General features: G+C 35.9%; 1 protein-coding gene across 2 annotated transcripts in view; it reads right to left on the bottom strand.

Annotated features, from left to right (window-relative positions):
• The window catches only part of LOC123457186 (histone demethylase UTY-like), a 220854-nt gene that overhangs the window by 59786 nt on the left and 144598 nt on the right, over positions 1 to 16470 (bottom strand). The window contains exons 11-16 of one of the 2 annotated variants that reach the window (XM_045141187.1): positions 15729 to 15827; positions 15390 to 15609; positions 14720 to 14854; positions 13255 to 13350; positions 11966 to 12064; positions 11042 to 11434 (exon numbers count right to left, since the gene is read on the bottom strand). In XM_045141187.1, the coding sequence (XP_044997122.1) occupies positions 11042 to 11434; positions 11966 to 12064; positions 13255 to 13350; positions 14720 to 14854; positions 15390 to 15609; positions 15729 to 15827 (1042 nt within the window). The remainder of the gene's footprint in view (positions 1 to 11041; positions 11435 to 11965; positions 12065 to 13254; positions 13351 to 14719; positions 14855 to 15389; positions 15610 to 15728; positions 15828 to 16470) is intronic. The other variant, XM_045141188.1, reaches the window with a different exon arrangement.

Genomic DNA, 16470 nt, shown 5'->3' with positions numbered 1-16470 from the left:
ACACCTCTAAATCTAGATTAACAGAAGCCTAGATATTCCAAATAAAAATTCATGACTATCAAATGTATGATTTGTATTAAATATATAAAGTAATTAAGCTCCCAATACCATAGATGGGCAATAAACTCTAAATGAAAGGAACATATATTTGTGAAAATATTTTAGCAAGGGTTTACTTTTTCCTTCATTCTTAATCCATTACATAGGTAAATTCACTCCAAATACACTGACCTCAGTTAATCATCTGGCATTTATTATACTTTCTCTAAATTGATCAAATTGAGGCAATGCTGAGATACTGCTAAATAATTTCAACAGACCATTTTATCATAATAAAAAAATTAATCCATGAAGAACTCATTTGATAGGCTGAAAACCTTAGTGAATTAACAATATTTATAATTGATATCACAAAATGCTCTAGTATGAATATTTAAGTTCAATTTTATTGGCAAAAAATAATTTTTTTCAGTAATATTAACTTAAAGTACATCAAATTAAAATAATTTAATATTTGTAAAACTAATCTTCATATGAAACATAGAAACATTCTATACATTTTCCATTATCATAGCAAAACTGTAAAATAAAATATTGTTCAATTTCAAGTCTAGTCTTGGAAGGACCTACGCATTGTGCTGCATTCTGAAGGAGCTTAATTAGTATCGAGGCTGAATATAAAATAAAATCTATATGTAATAAACTTTAATAAAATGAGCATTAATCTGATAGGTTTATATATAAGTGTCCTTTAATACTCCAAAGTTGTGACTCTGAAGTCGGGTTCAAACTTTTAAATGCCTTGCATTAGCATAATAAAGTTTAAAAATCATTTGACCCAACACATGCCTAGCAAGCGTAAAACTCTTAATTTAATGCTCATTATGAAGTAAGCCATGTGTCATGGCACATGCCTAAAACTAGAGCAACTGGAATGTAGACACAGAATGATCAGAAGATCAAGGTCATACTTTGACTTCATTTGATACATTTAGACTACTTGAGAATCAATAGGATGAAAGGGAAGGAGGGGCCCGAAGGAAAGGATGAGAGGGAAGAAAGAGAAAACAAGAAAAAAATAAACTAGAAAATAAGAATTCTGTAAGTCCAAAAGGCCACCAAATAACTTCAAAATTCATCTAGATAAAATAATCATGTAGGATCACAAGAAATACAAGCAGCATTAGAAATACCTATGATGAATGCCTATGTCTATATCTATATGAATAAAATATAATGTATTTATATTTTATTTTTTCGTGCTAAAACATAATGGACTTTAAGCAATTAGAAAAACTGTACTGTTATGACAAAAATGGCAAAAGGACAAGGTAATCTAAGTGATGACTTCATATTTCTCAAGGATGAAGAAAGCAGATGTGTAAAATGTACATAACATATAAACAGGTTAAAATGTAAGAAAAATGCACATGATGTAAAAGGTTGTATTCCATGTAAGATGTAAGAAAAGTGGCAAAAAAGATACTTGAAATGAGTTATTACAGAAGACTCAAACAACAAGTACTTCAAGAATAATTTATGGATCCAATAATCTCAAAGATAGATCATCACTTGAAAATATCATTAACAATATAATCTATGCATAGTAAAGAATAAAAAAGAAGTAATCTTACAGGCTAGCTTCTTATTAAACATGGTGGCCATAAAAGGTGAACAGTTAATCATGCAATCTCTTTACTTTAAAAAAAAGAAAAAGAAAAAAAAGCCCAGGCAGGAGAGATAGCTCATGGTTAAGGCATGTGCCATCAAAGCCTAAGGAGCCACATTCAATTCTCTAGCATTCAAGTAAGTCAGATGCAAAAGGCAGTACACATTTGCAGGGATACAGGAACTAGTGCACCATTTTCTCTACATTTTTTCTCTCTCTCTCAAATAAATAAATTAAATATTGAAAAATAATAATATGCCCATAGAGATGACAGCAGATCTGCATTAAAAGAAAAGAGTATTTTTGGGCATGCTGGCACATGACTTTTATCCAGACACTTGGGAAAGAGAGGTAGGAGAATCACTGTAATTGAGGCCAAGTTGGAGATAAAGTGAGAGTCTATCTCCAAAAAGAAACAAAGAAAAGGAAAAAAGAAGAGTTTTTCTAAGTCAGAAGAAAATGCAAGATGATAATGGAGATCTATGGGACAAAACTATAACACACAATACAGAAGGGAAAAAGAAAAAAGGAAATAGGCTGACTACCTTTCTATTGGGTAGCCCAACAGACCCCCAACGCCCCAGAGCAGCAACCCTAGCCATAGTCCCAGCCTCAGGATACTCCCACACTTAATGCAGGAAAGAGGACCCAGGCTAGCATAGTATCACTTGCCTCACTGTGCAGGAGAAAGCACACTGCTACCACTGCCAACGCATGACCTCAGGAAGCTTTACCCATTGTCCTGAACAAGCACAGGCTCCATCCTTCCATCTGCCCACCATGCACACAGCACCCACCCACCCTGTCACCTCAGCCAGCTCTGCCCATATGCCCATTGGCCGCAATGGCTGCGAATCCATGTGCAAGCCCAGGCCATTTCCACCTGCTTACATGAGAGCTCAGGCTTGCTCTGCCTGTCCACCCATACCAACTCAGGCTCAATCCCCTTTCTGGTGTGCCCACTGGCCACCAGGCCAACTCACCACCATGGTGAAGGTCAGGCACACACAATCTCAGGCCTCTTCCACCTGCCCACACACAAGCCACGCCCAAGGTCAGGTTGATCCATCCACCCACCCAGGCCAGAGCTCAGGACCACTATGTCCCTCTGCTTGCCTGCCTGTGAGCTGGGAAGAGCACCCCAAGAGGCACCCATTGAAACAACAGTCCTACTCTTCCCCTGCCCATCAAGACTTATACACTGAGATGGGTAGACCCCAGCACAAAAGACATAACAATGGAAAGTCAAATATAAGTAAATCCAGTAAGATTACCCAAACCTACAATGAATGACACTAATAAAAACAAAGATGAGGGCTGGAGAGATGGCTTAGCGGTTAAGCGCTGGTCTGTGAAGCCTAAGGACCCCGGTTCGAGGCTCGGTTCCCCAGGTCCCACGTTAGCCAGATGCACAAGGGGGCGCATGCGTCTGGAGTTCGTTTGCAGTGGCTGGAAGCCCTGGCGCACCCATTCTCTCTCTCCCTCTATCTGTCTTTCTCTCTGAGTCTGTCGCTCTCAAATAAATAAATAAATAAAAATTAAAAAACAAAAAACAAAGATGAAATATTAGCATCAGAACACCAAAATGAAGCATGAGCAATACAAGCCTGACTAAGCTACTGGTAGAACATGCAGAAAATCAATAAAGGACTAAAAATCATGTGGATGCTGCCATCACTAGGCATGACCAAATAGATAAGAATATGAAAGGTGTTCAAAGATAGCTAAGAAATGAAGGACAGTAAAGAAACAACAACTGAGGACCTCAAAAATCAGCTGGCAATGTTAAATGAAGGCATAAAGAAATGCAATGATGAATCCCAAGAAGCCTCAAGAAAATGAAAAAATGATGTGAAAAGGGAGCTTGACAGACAGATGGAAAATGTACATAGAAAAACAGTAGAAAATACAAACCTAATTTAACCAAAACTCTTTAGAAGCTCACAAGAATAGAGTAAGCCATGTGGAGGACAGAAACTCAGATTTGAAATAAGACAGAGGAAACATTTTGAAAGTTCAAAAGTTTCAATAAGTTCAAAAATTTTTATGAACAGAACATGAGGGAATTGTGGGTTACCCTTAAACGTCCTAACATCCAGATCATGGGAATATCAGAAGGGAAAGAAATTCAGACCAAAGAGATAGACAATGTATTTAACAAAATAATTGAGGAAAACATTCCCACTCTCTCAAACAAAGGCCCATCAAGATAGAAGAACCTAACAAAAAATAGATTGGACCAAAGGAGAAACTCTCCAAGACATGTTGTATTTAAGACTCTAAATATTGACACCAAAAAGAAAATCCTAAAAGCAGCAAGGGAAAACAGCACATCACTTACAAAGGTAATCCCATCAAAATTACTTCAGACTTCTCAATGGAAACCCTAAAAGCTAGAAGGGCCTGGAATAGAATATTGCAAATTCTCAGAACCTATAGCATACAACCCAAAACTACTTTACCCAGCAAAAGTATCCCTCATAATCGACGGTGAAAGAAAAACTTTCCATGACAAATCTCATATTTACAATTATAAATGAACACAAAACGAAACCTACAGAGTGTATTCAAGATTTTCCCCACAAATAAGAATCAAATAATCAACCTCAAATGCTTACAAAAAGAAGTAGACTGCAATAACCAAACTCAGAGAAGGCACAAAAACTACACAGTCCATGAACCACATATACCAACACAATATGGCAGGGATCATATCAAACTTCACAGTCATTACTGTAATTACATTCCATTATTAATGGCCTTAATTCACCCATCAAGAGATACAAGCTAACAGGGTGGATTAGAAAATTAGACCCCTCAATCTGTTGTCTTCAAGAAAGCCACCTCACCACTAAAGACAGACACCACCTGAGGGTGAAAGGGTGGAAACTGATATTCCAAGCAAGTGGAAATAAGAAACAAGTAGGTATAGCTATACTAATATCAGATAAAATACACTTCAAACCAAAAATAATCAAAAAAGACTAAGAAGGCCACTTCCTACTTATCAAGGGAATGATCCATCAAGGATATCACAATCATAGATCTTTATGCACCAAACACAGGGGCACCACAGTTCATAAAACAAACCTAGTTGACAACAAAACAGAAATAACCACCAACACCATTATCAGTAATAGATCATCCAAAGAGAAACTCAACATGGAAGTAATTTATCAGTTATTTGATGGGCTTGCCTTTGTAGATGACTTGCTTCTAACTGCTTTCTCTATAACATGCCAAGGAAAACTCTTCCCAGATTTTGCCTATTTGATGTTCTAAAAGCTTCTTGTATCTGCACTGGCATTTCTTTCCCAATTTGAGCAAAATTTTCTTCTGTGAGTTTGTTGAAAACACCTACTAAGCCTCTGGGTTCTCCTTTGGTTATACCCAAAATTCTAATGTTTGACCTTTTCATAGTGTCCCGGATAGCTTGAAATTCCCATTCATACTTTGCTATTTTAGCTTGTGTTTCTCTTTGTTGGACTGTATTAGATCTGCCACCCAGTCTTCTAGTTTAGATATTCTGTTCCCTCCTTCATCCATTCTACTGGTGAGACTTTCCAAAGAACTTTTTAATTCATTGACTGTATTCATCAGAGCCAGGATTTTAGCCTAGTTTTCTTCAGTATTTCTATTTCCTTACTCATGTCTTGTAATGACCTCTCTATTCTCTTTCAGAAGTTTGTTTTCTTCTTTAATTCCTTTGTTTTCTTCTTTGATTCCCTTCATTTCTTCTCTGATTTTTTTGAGCATAGATAGCATCATTTTCTTGAAATCTTTGTCAGGCATTTCATGTCAAACAGTCTCATTGGTGATCATTTCTCATGGATTTATAGTTGTTGGTGGGACTGTACAGTCTTGATTCTTTGTGTTTCGTGTATTATGTTGTAGCAACTTTTGCATCCTGAATTGACTTGATGCTTGGGTTTTCTACTGATTTGCAGTGTTCCCAGACATGGCAATCTACCTCTATATGCCTGCAGGATATGAGTTCCAGGAGGTAGGTGTAACACTTGTCCTCCAATCAAGCCACAGAAGTAATCCTAGCTGTGGAGTTTGCTTACTAGTGGACTAGATGGAATAATTTACTGGCAACCTCTAAACTTCAACCGAGTAACAGTCAAGAAAAACCAGCACAAAGTATAAAATTGTGGGGATTAAAACAAACGGTCATATAAAGCCAAAATCCCTAAGGGTGTGTGTTGTTCTACACCCTTAATCTTGTCAGCTGGGAGGTAGAGATTTCTGTTATATACTGGGTTCTAGGTCAACCTAGATCTGGATCAGACCCTGCCCCCAACAATGACAGAAGCAAAAACAAAAGCACCAAAGGCAACAAAATTCAACCCCCAAATACAGTTTATTTGAAAATGGTAAAGCCAACCAAGAATATATACCCCATATCCTGCCCTGACCAAAAAGATAGATTACCTCTTGCAGGACTGGGTACTTGTTTTTTTGTTTTGTTTGTTTTCTTTTGTTTATTTGGTCAGTCAGGCTCATTACCTTTTGGGGTGGCTACCAATTTCACCATTGCTGACTGCCTGTCTGGATACCTCCATGTTGTGCTGTGCAGTTATACCTCTGATCTGCTCTGCTGGCTTCACTTCTGCTGGGGGTTTTATGCTTTAGGTTCACGGTTCTGATGGTGGGGGATGGGACAGTTCAAACTTCTGGAGTTGTTTGCAGTTTTAGTAGCTCTTTAGTTGATCTCAGCTGTCTTTCCTTCAGATTTCTCAACTCTACAAGAAGGCTGATACTGTTGCTTGGTCTCTGCTGCTGCTGCACCTGGCAGGTTGGGTGGGAAAGGAGCGGAGGGAAAGGGAAGGGGTTGGGGACACAAATTTGGACCCTAATGGCCAGATGGTAACATAAAATTCTACATCTTAAGAGGCAGAACAAATAGTTGAACCTTCACCAGGGCCTTACTGGGATCACATGAGTCACAAGGCAATGGAGAAGATATAATGTAGACTGACCTTAATCTTCTACTGTCTGTATCTATGTTCTCTCTCCCTACCTCCCCCACTCCCCCCTCTCTCTTTCTCTCTCTCTCTCTCTCTCTCTCAATACATCTCTCTAACTCTTTTATCTTACTTATCTTTCTCTTCCTTCTCTTCCTGGGCACAGATCTGTAACTCCTAGTACCAACATGGGGCTATCATCCTCAAGGAGCTTTTGATCAGAGGCACCTACAAGGTTTCCTAAAAGAATGACAGATTTCTGTCAGAGTACTTGATGACCCACCAAAGGTTAGTGGTAAGGCACTACTGCTGAAGACACCATACGTGGTTGACATTTAACATGGAGTGACATGGCTGGAAGAGAGTCAGTCCCCAGACAGTCAGTGTCTAGTGCCAGAGGTGCTACATGGGCAACTGGGGAAAATGACCAATATTTGTGCAAGCAACTCATTGTCTAACCTACTTAGCAGCAAATTACCTATTGTGATGCTCACATAAGTGCAATAGTAGTGCACAGCCATTGTGGGAAACCAACTGCTCTTGATTTGGCCAACTGATTTGCTCAGTGGAACAAGACCCATAGCTGCAGCTGTTAAACATGTCAGAACCATATCCAAACTTGAGCCCACTCTCAAGCTATCACCAATCGTGGGCTACAAGAGGTCTTATACTTACTGACTTCTCTATTAAAAAAAAATAATAAGGATAATCCCATTTATCTGGTGCTACCTTTACTTTCCGTTAGAGAATCTGCTTCTCTTTTTCAGACAGATGCAGATCCTAAGGAGACAACCACCCCATCAGACCTCAACAGGTCCCCAGCTGAAACTAAGAATACTTGGCCAAACAAGCAAGGGTGCTCTTTTCTTGGTGAACCTGGTACCAACACAAGGGTGGAGATTGACACAGGACAATCAACTCCTACCAATCAGCTATCCAGAGACACAGAGGCTTCCAAGACCTCATCACTGAAGACCTAAAATGAACCCAACATGGATCAGGAAAATTTGTGCCAGAGGCAGAAAGAATGTCAGAGCCACACAATGGGCCATAATACCCAGAGATATTTTCTCCTACCCATAACTGAGGGCTAACCCCACAATGCATGACCCATATGCCTCAACAAGGAGGATCCAGGTGAAGAGGTGAGGACAGGGAGGATACTAACAATGGTACAACTTAACTGTACTCGGTAAGTACAAAATTAATTAATAAAAAATAAGAATAAATAAATAAAAATGAACAAAAAGATTAAAAAAGGGTATTAACTTTTTTTTAAAAAAAAGTTATAGGAGGTGAACTTTGATACAGACCAAAAGTCTTAAAGCCAGAGTGTGGGCTGGAGAGATGGCTTAGTGGTTAAGCGCTTGCCTGTGAAGCCTAAGGACCCCAGTTCGAGGCTCAATTCCTCAGGACCTATTTAGCCAGATGCACAAGGGGGCACATGCGTCTGGAGTTCGTTTGCAGTGGCTGGAGGCCCTCGTGTGCCCATCCTCTTGCCTCTCTCTCTGCCTCTTTCTCTGTCACTTTCAAATAAATAAATAAACATAAAACAAAAAAATTTTAAAGCAGGAATGTGCCTTGTAGGGGATTACAGGTTGGAGTTCTGCTTATCTTTCCTTTTTCTTTATGGTGTGTTCTGCCCATAGGTAAGCAGGCTGTTCTCTCCACCATAATGTGCTACCTCCTCTAAGACCCATAAAGAAAAGAACCAATTAAAAAAAAAAAAAGCCCATGGCTTGGAAGGTCATAGGCCTAAAAGGAGTTTATCTAAAAGGATACAATGAGCCCATCAAACTGCCTTCTAAATGTGTATAAACATGATTATTAACTAATATTGTTCTCAGTTTTCAGAAAGGGAGTTTTATCAAAACAACTAAGTGAATAATAGGGATATGGAAGAGTCATCAAGATTATAAAAGTAAAGAAAGCCCTGTGCTTAGTACTGGGTGAGTCATCTCTACCTGACTTTATCATTGCAAAGGTATCATACATAACGTTATTGCTGTTCTCATGTTAACTACAGAAGATTTCCTATGAAGATGTTGATGGCATACACTGAAAAGATTCTAGTAACACTAAATCTGAAAAGAAGAGGCTGTTGAAAGTTCAACATTATGGACAATACTTGTATCATGGCACTAAAATTCAGGGAACATTGTGCAAAGAGGGCAAAAAGAACATTGGAGGCATGGAGTAATTTCCTTTGGACAAAAAAATTAGTGTATTCATAACCTCACAGTTGTTTCTTAACTCATTTTAGGATTTGCACAATACTGAGTACAACATTTTTGACACAGAGGATGGAGAAACTCTAAAGAATGAAGCTTCAAAACATGAGAAAGGCAATTTTGCTAGCTGGACCACTAGCCCCAGGTTGATGTGACAGACACTTAGAATAATCAAAACCTATGAAAGCAGAAATCCAGGGACTAAATATAACTCAACACTAAGTCATACTGCCAACAGGCCTGCTGTGGCTAAGGGGATATTGTGAAAGTGGGGGTGGAAAAATTATAAAGAGACACAGAACTAGTAGGAATACCCTGAGGCATGCTCCCCAGCTACTCCATGGTGGGTGACTGAGGCCTCTATAGTCCTACAGTGACCACTGAGAAGGTCTCCCAGAGTAACAAGAATTTGGGAAACTGAGGAGCAGTATATAACCTGTTATATATAAAATAAAATTTTAAAAAGAAAGACTATTTGACAAGATGGGGGAGTTCACTGGAATAAGGGTGGGGTATAGCAACACAAAAAGACTAACATGAAGAGAATAATCAAATTACAACATACTCAATGTAAAACAAATTAAGGATTGGAGAGATGGCTTAGTGGTTAAGGTGTTTGCTAAAAAGGTTAAGGACCCATGTTCAAGTCCCCAGATACCAGGTAAGCTACACACACAAGGTGACACATGCACAAGGTGACACATGTGCACAAGATGACGGACATGTCTGGAGTTCAATTACAGTGAGTAGAGGCCCTCTGTACCAGTTCTCTCTCTCTCTTGCTCGCTCTGACAAGAAAAAAAAAGTGAATAGCCAATGCTGGCAGAATGCAGAGCAAATGAACATTTATTTCATTCATGCTATTAAGGGTAGATAAAAAATTTGAAAATTTCTTAATAAAATAAACATTATTTTGCCATGTGACCAAGCAATTTTGTTTTTTGGTTTTTATTCAAATGAATTGAAAATTTAAGATTATACAAAATATAAAGATGTTTATAGAAGACTGATTCATAATTGTGCAAGTGAGTTAGCAACTATGATGCTATATAAGTTTATGATTAAACGAACTAAGTTATCCATATGGTACAATGAAGTGAAAAAAGAAATTAACTATAATGCCATCAAAAGATGGGAAGATTTTCAATGCTCATTGCTCAGTGAAAGAAGTCAGACTGAAAGCACAACATATTGTATAATCCTAAATACATCATTCTGGAAAAAATAAATCCATGGAGACAGTAAAAAGCTCAATGGCAGCCAGAGGTAGAGAAAGATGAAGAGATGAGACACAGGATTTTCAGGACAATGAAAGTACATGTATGAAACTAAAATTGTAGGTATACTGGTAGGTATACAACCAAGAATGAATTTAATGCGAAAATATGGTTTTTGAATGATAGTTATGACAATGCTTATTCCTGTTTGCTAGTAAATGTTCCATTAACTGAGAGATTATGATAGTAGAGGACACTGAGTCTATGTAGGGTTACAAGTATATGGTAAAATACCTCAGTTCTTATGTATAAATAGGATTTGGAGAATATGGGAAAGATCTAAATTTTTTTTTCAATTTGGTGGACCTAAAATTACCTTGACAAATGATGCTTTTATTCAGTTGAGCATTCCTAAGTTAAATATCATGATACCTTAACCAACCATTTTTATTTTGATAAGTATAAGGCTATGGTTTCTTTTATTTCCTCCTTTTCCATTGATTTCTTTACTAAATAACACAATTTATCTGTATGTTAACCTGATAAATGGAAAACAAAATATATATAAGAAACCTTGGGCTGGGGAGTTGGCTTAGTGATTAAGACATTGCCTGCAAAGCTAAAGGATACAAGTTTGCATCCCCAGTACACATGTAAAGTCAGTTGTACAAGGTAGCACATTTGAATGGAGTTTGTTTGCATTGGCTAGAGATATCAGCAAGCCAATTCTGTTTCTGTGTGCCTCTGTCCTTTTCCCTCTCTGTTTGTCTCAAATAAATACATTTTTAAAAAGAAAAGTAACCTAGAGTAATAAACCCTTTACATTTTTTACATTTCTTTGAATTTTTAAAGGTAGATTTTCAAACCATCCCTTAAATTTCTATTTCTTTATCTTAAAATTTAAATAAAAATGTACTTTTGTGTAAGAGCTGACAAGACAGCTAGTCTTTCTTTTACCTGAGCAGAATTAGATAGCTGTTTTCTCAATGGCTCTTCTGTAGTGCTGGACAGCTTTGTGCACTTATGAGGTAGAATAAATGAATTTTGTTGGAGGTAAGGCACATTTCCATTACTTTCACTTCTTGTTATACAATTTTTGCCTGCCACAACAATATCTTTATTTCCTAGAGTTTTTGATGTGCCGAAAGAAACAGATCCTGCAGAAAAAGATCTACTGGACAAAGCTTTTTCAAAACAATCAGGATGAACTCCAGGCTGAGAGTTGCTGTGTGTTCTTATCAAAGCTGCATGTGGTTGCAGTACAGAGTTGGTAGGCATTGTTGTGTTAAGTACTGGCCGCCCTTTAAAAATTCCAACATTTTGGACCTGAGCAACTTCTGTTTGTCTCATCTTCAAAAACAAAAATAAAACTTGCTTGTGTGATAGTAAAAATACATAATTGATATATTTAACCTTTACATTAAAAAAACATGTTTTTAAAAAGAGATATTTTTACATGCAATTCTCGCAAAAAAAAGTACATTATATCCCATTATATTGAGAATAATAGCTAAAACTTATGGATCAATCAGAAATGTATAGGCCTTTTCTAAAAATGCCCATTCCCATTTAAGACATTAATCCAAACCTTCATGTCAAGCAACAGTTCAATTTGGGTTAAGAAAAATAAGCACACAGAACACAAACAAAACTTATATAAACAAACAATTATAATACCAAACATGTGCTCTAAATTAATTTGTGGCTACATTAACTTTAATAATCACTCTCTCATGGTAGTAAAAGCTCAGTTATATAAATTCTGTTTATTACATACAGAAACTTCATGTGTATATTACATCCTCAAAGATATAGCATGTTCAAGATTCACCATACTTGTACATTTTGGAAAGAATGAAAAATTACATTAAGTATACATACTTGCTGCTGCATTAAGATATGCTGACTTCCCAAATGATCCAACAATTCTCTTTGTGTTGCATTTAAATTATCTTTAGTTACATGCAACATTTGAATGTGCTAGAAGGATAAAGTTTATTTTAAAAATGAAGGCACTTTAAGGTAACAATCTTGCAGTCAAAACACTATGAACTCATTTGAATCTTAACCCACAATAAAATTATCAAAAAGTACACAGTGAAATATATTATAGGGAAATAAAATGTAAGAAAACATTTAACTCATTGAGCTTAAAGGAATTAAAGATGACATTTGTTTATAAACAAATCACTGGAAATGACATAAATGTCCAAGAATGAGATTTTTTTTTTGAGTATGATATAAATGTTGTATTATACAGTCATGAAATGACAAAGTAATACATAGACACAGAAAAGAAAATCATTAATATGTATTTTTAAGGATTACAGATAGATAGATGATAAATCTGTCTGTCTGTCCGTCCGTCCATCCATCCATCCATCCATCTACCTATGTACTCTTATTTTTGTTGTTGGGTTTTCTTTTCTTTTTGTTTTTTGTTTTTTGTTTTTTGTTTTTTTGTTTTTTTTTTTTTTTTGAGGTAAGGTCTCACTTTAGCCCAGGCTGACCTGGAATTCACTATGGAGTCTCAGGGTGGCCTCGAACTCATGGCGATTTTTCTTTTCTTTTTTGAGGCAGGGTCTCAATCTAGCACAGGCTGTCCTGAGCCTCACTCTGTAGGTCCAGATCCTTCTATATCAACATCCCACATGCTAGCATTAAAAGTGTATGCCTTCATGCCCAGCACCTACATCATGTTTAATAAAGAAATTTATGAAATTGAAACATTTGCTTATACATGCAAAAGTCAAGTTTAAAAATGTAACTTCTAGAACCAATTTAGTGTTATCTGTCAGTCATACTAGTACTAGGAAGTGGAAATAGGCAAGAATTTGAGTTTGGAGCCAGACAAGGCTATATAATTAGTCTCAGTTCAAAATGAAAGTGCAAACAGGGAAGAAGGGAAAGAATGCTGATCTTGAATAAAAGAAAATGGGTGTCCACAAAAAGAAATTTTCACAGTGTATCCTTATCCACCCCATATTTGTACTTTCATCCTCCAACCACTCAAAGGGATTGTGAACCATATTATTTGAAAATTGTGAACTCATTTTCTCATTATTATGTTAACTTGTCTTCTGTTTGATTTTAAGAGTTAATACTTTAAACACTTTACTGTTTGTTTTGGCTTAGAAAATTATAGAATATGCCAAAAGAATACTACATACCTGTAATTTCTGTGCTGCCAAACACTGTGAATAAACTTCTTGTTGTATTGGATGATGTGAAACAGTTTGGCCACTATTCCAAGTATCAGAACCACTCTGAGAAAATTTATTTTACAAATTAAGAGCATTTATTTAAATTCTTACATAAATATGTCTAATAAGACAAGAAAATCACTAGTAATTGAAATATTTGCACACAAATAGGCTTTTGTGCTTTTAACTAGTAAGCAATCTGAAACATGATTTATAATTCTATATATTCAAAAAAAGCAAATATCTAAGTTATGTTTCAAAGAACTATAAAAGATCACCAATATAGGTCATAATCAGTTTACTGTAGACACAATAAATAGTGACGGTAAAAAAAAAAAAAAACTGTGTTAAAATTATGAAAGTAATGAAATGTGTGAAATGATTAATGAATGTAAATTTATCCTTATATTCTGTATATAATGTTTGGCTTTGATAAACTAATACTGCTTCATTCTCTAGATCCATAGTTTTCAAATGAAGACCAAGTGAAATTTCTGGAAGAGTTGGGATTTCATTTTTTGATTGGCGTTTTTCCATGTCTCCCTTTCTCCCTGCCCCTCCTCTCTCAAGTGTGCAACACTGAACACTGGACTATGTATGTTCCCCTCCCCCGCCCACTTTTATCTGAAGTGGGCAGGCCTTGTACTTGGTTTTAAGTAACTATGTGTTGTTGCCAGTATTTATATGAAACCAGTGTGTGACTAGGGTATATACAAGTTCAATTGTTGAACCATAACTTTTTCAAGCCCAAGTCTCATACATGTTAACCTAAAAATATGGTTCTACTCTTGAGTACACTCCTTCACATTAGTATTAGAAACTGAATTTTGCTAAGTTATGTAAACATGACTAACTGTAAATAATGAAAACTAAGTAAAGTCTCAATGTAGAACTCCTTTAAAAAGGTTGCAAATTCAATTAACCTCTTTATAACAGTTACTTAAGCAATCCTTTCCAAATCAAGAGAATATTCAAAGATTTTAAACTAGTTAACCCAAGTGTCTTCCTATGTGAAAGGAAGTTTCACTTTGTCCTATTCTTTGCAATTAAATCTATTTATTAACTTAAAAAGATTTCTACATTTTAATTTTTTGTTTACTTATTTGCAAGCAGAGAAAGAGAGATAGAGAGAGAGAGAGAGAGAGAGAGAGAGACAGAAAAAGAAAGAAAGAGAGAATGGGTGCACCAGGGCCTCCAGCCACTATAAACTCCAGATGCATGTGGCACTTTGTGCATCTGGCTTTACATGGGTACTGGGGAATCAAATCCAGGTCATTAGGCTTTGTAGGCAAGCACATTAACTGCTGAGCCATCTTTATAGCCCAATTTTTACATTTTAAAGAATCCAATCTTATATTTAGTAAAAATAAATGATTACTGTAGATTGGAATGGATCCTGGAAGCTGGGCACCTACAGAACATAACTTCTCACCTGCTGTGCTGTGTTCATGGCACCCTGCCTGGAGGTAAGCTCTGCGGGAATTGGTAGGCTCCATGCCTCCTCAATACTAGGAAGTAATTTAGTTTTATTCTGTGGTCTACTTTGTGGAAGGTTACACAACTGAGCCTAGGAAAAATTATGTAAAAAGAAATTTAACACAAGCCTATTTAAGTAAGAGCAAGTCTACTACATCTTCCTTAATATTATAGGTATTTAATTCTTACTGAAATAGAATTCTAAATTGGGGGTTTAGATCAAAGATAATTATAAACAGGATAATGAGTATATATCTGGGAGATTTTTTTTAAAAAGCTATGTTTTGATTTTCGGAATAATATACTATGAAATTTAAACCGAGTGTAAAGGAACTGCCATGTCTTAACTCTAGAAGGATGAAAACTTAAAAATGTAGATAACACAAATGTTCATGCATTTTAATATACAGTATAAAATGTATCAACAAAATGCAAGTGCAAATAACATATTTTAACAGTAAATCTCAAAGAATAAAAATGTAGTTTTATGGAGATAACATATTTAAAGTAATGGAAAAAAAATTAACATTAAAAGACAAAATAGACAAAGTTTTCAGCCACCCTTTTTCTGCTATTTATGATGAAGATAAATCTGTCTTCTAAATAATGCTATTTTAAAATGTTACCTGCAAAAACTTAATTCTTCTTTTAAGTTCAGAGGTATTACTACAATCTTTGCTTCTAGTTGCATTTAAGTAGCATTTAATGGCATCATGAGGTTGGTTACAGGATTCATAGAGGCTTCCTAAATCCATCCAGGCTGCTGCATGCCCATGGTCCAATTGTACAGCACAAATATAAGCCTGTAAAGCATCCATAGGCTGATTTTGCTGTTGATAGAGCACACTGGAAAGAGACAGAATTGATTTTTGAAAAGTGACTAATTGTTTTTATATTACTGCAAAGTATGTTTTCCCATGATCCTGTGCGTCAGTTAAAATGCATATGTGCTTATATGTTCTTACCCTATTGAGCACCATGTATCTGCACTTGCTTCTGATTTATCAATTGATTGTCTATAAGATACAAAAGCATCCTGAACTTTTCCAATACTTGAATAACACCTAAAGGGGAAAATATAGATGTGAGTTAGTAAAATTCTATCAATATTTAATTACCAAAGTATTATCTGAGGATAGAGCACTATGAACATATGATACATACATAATAAATATATTATAAATAATATAAAATTCTAGTATAACAATCTAATTTACTGTTATGTAAGCTACCTTATAAATTCTAGTTTACAGTATATTAGAAAACAACTAAAATTATGAATCTGATTTTCTTCAAACTATAATTTTAAGGATTAAACAAATAAAACTTCATTCCTCCATATTAAAAACAGAGGTTAGCCAGATGTGGTGCCACATACCTTTAATCCCAGCACTCAGAAGACAGAGGTAGGGGATAACTGAGTTCTAGGTCAGCCTGAGATTAAGGTCAGGTCAGCCTGGGATACAAGACCCTACTTTGATTCCCCCCCTCAAAAAAGTCAAGAAACATGGGGAGGGAGGGAATTACCATGGGATATATTTTATAATCATGGAAAATGTTAATAAAAATTAAAAAAAAAAACAAAAAAAAAGTCAAGAAACAGAAAGAATATCATACAATAGGTTATAGAAAATTCTGATGGAAAGTAAAGGTGCAGATAGGTAAATGAGAACAGTATGTGATACAGAAGCTTAAAAATGTTCTTAC

The sequence above is a fragment of the Jaculus jaculus genome, assembly GCF_020740685.1.
Source record: "Jaculus jaculus isolate mJacJac1 chromosome Y unlocalized genomic scaffold, mJacJac1.mat.Y.cur SUPER_Y_unloc_2, whole genome shotgun sequence".
Classification (NCBI taxonomy): Eukaryota; Metazoa; Chordata; class Mammalia; order Rodentia; family Dipodidae; genus Jaculus; species Jaculus jaculus.
The sequence above is the reverse complement of the archived record's forward strand: the minus strand, read 5'-3'. Positions and strand labels throughout refer to the sequence as shown.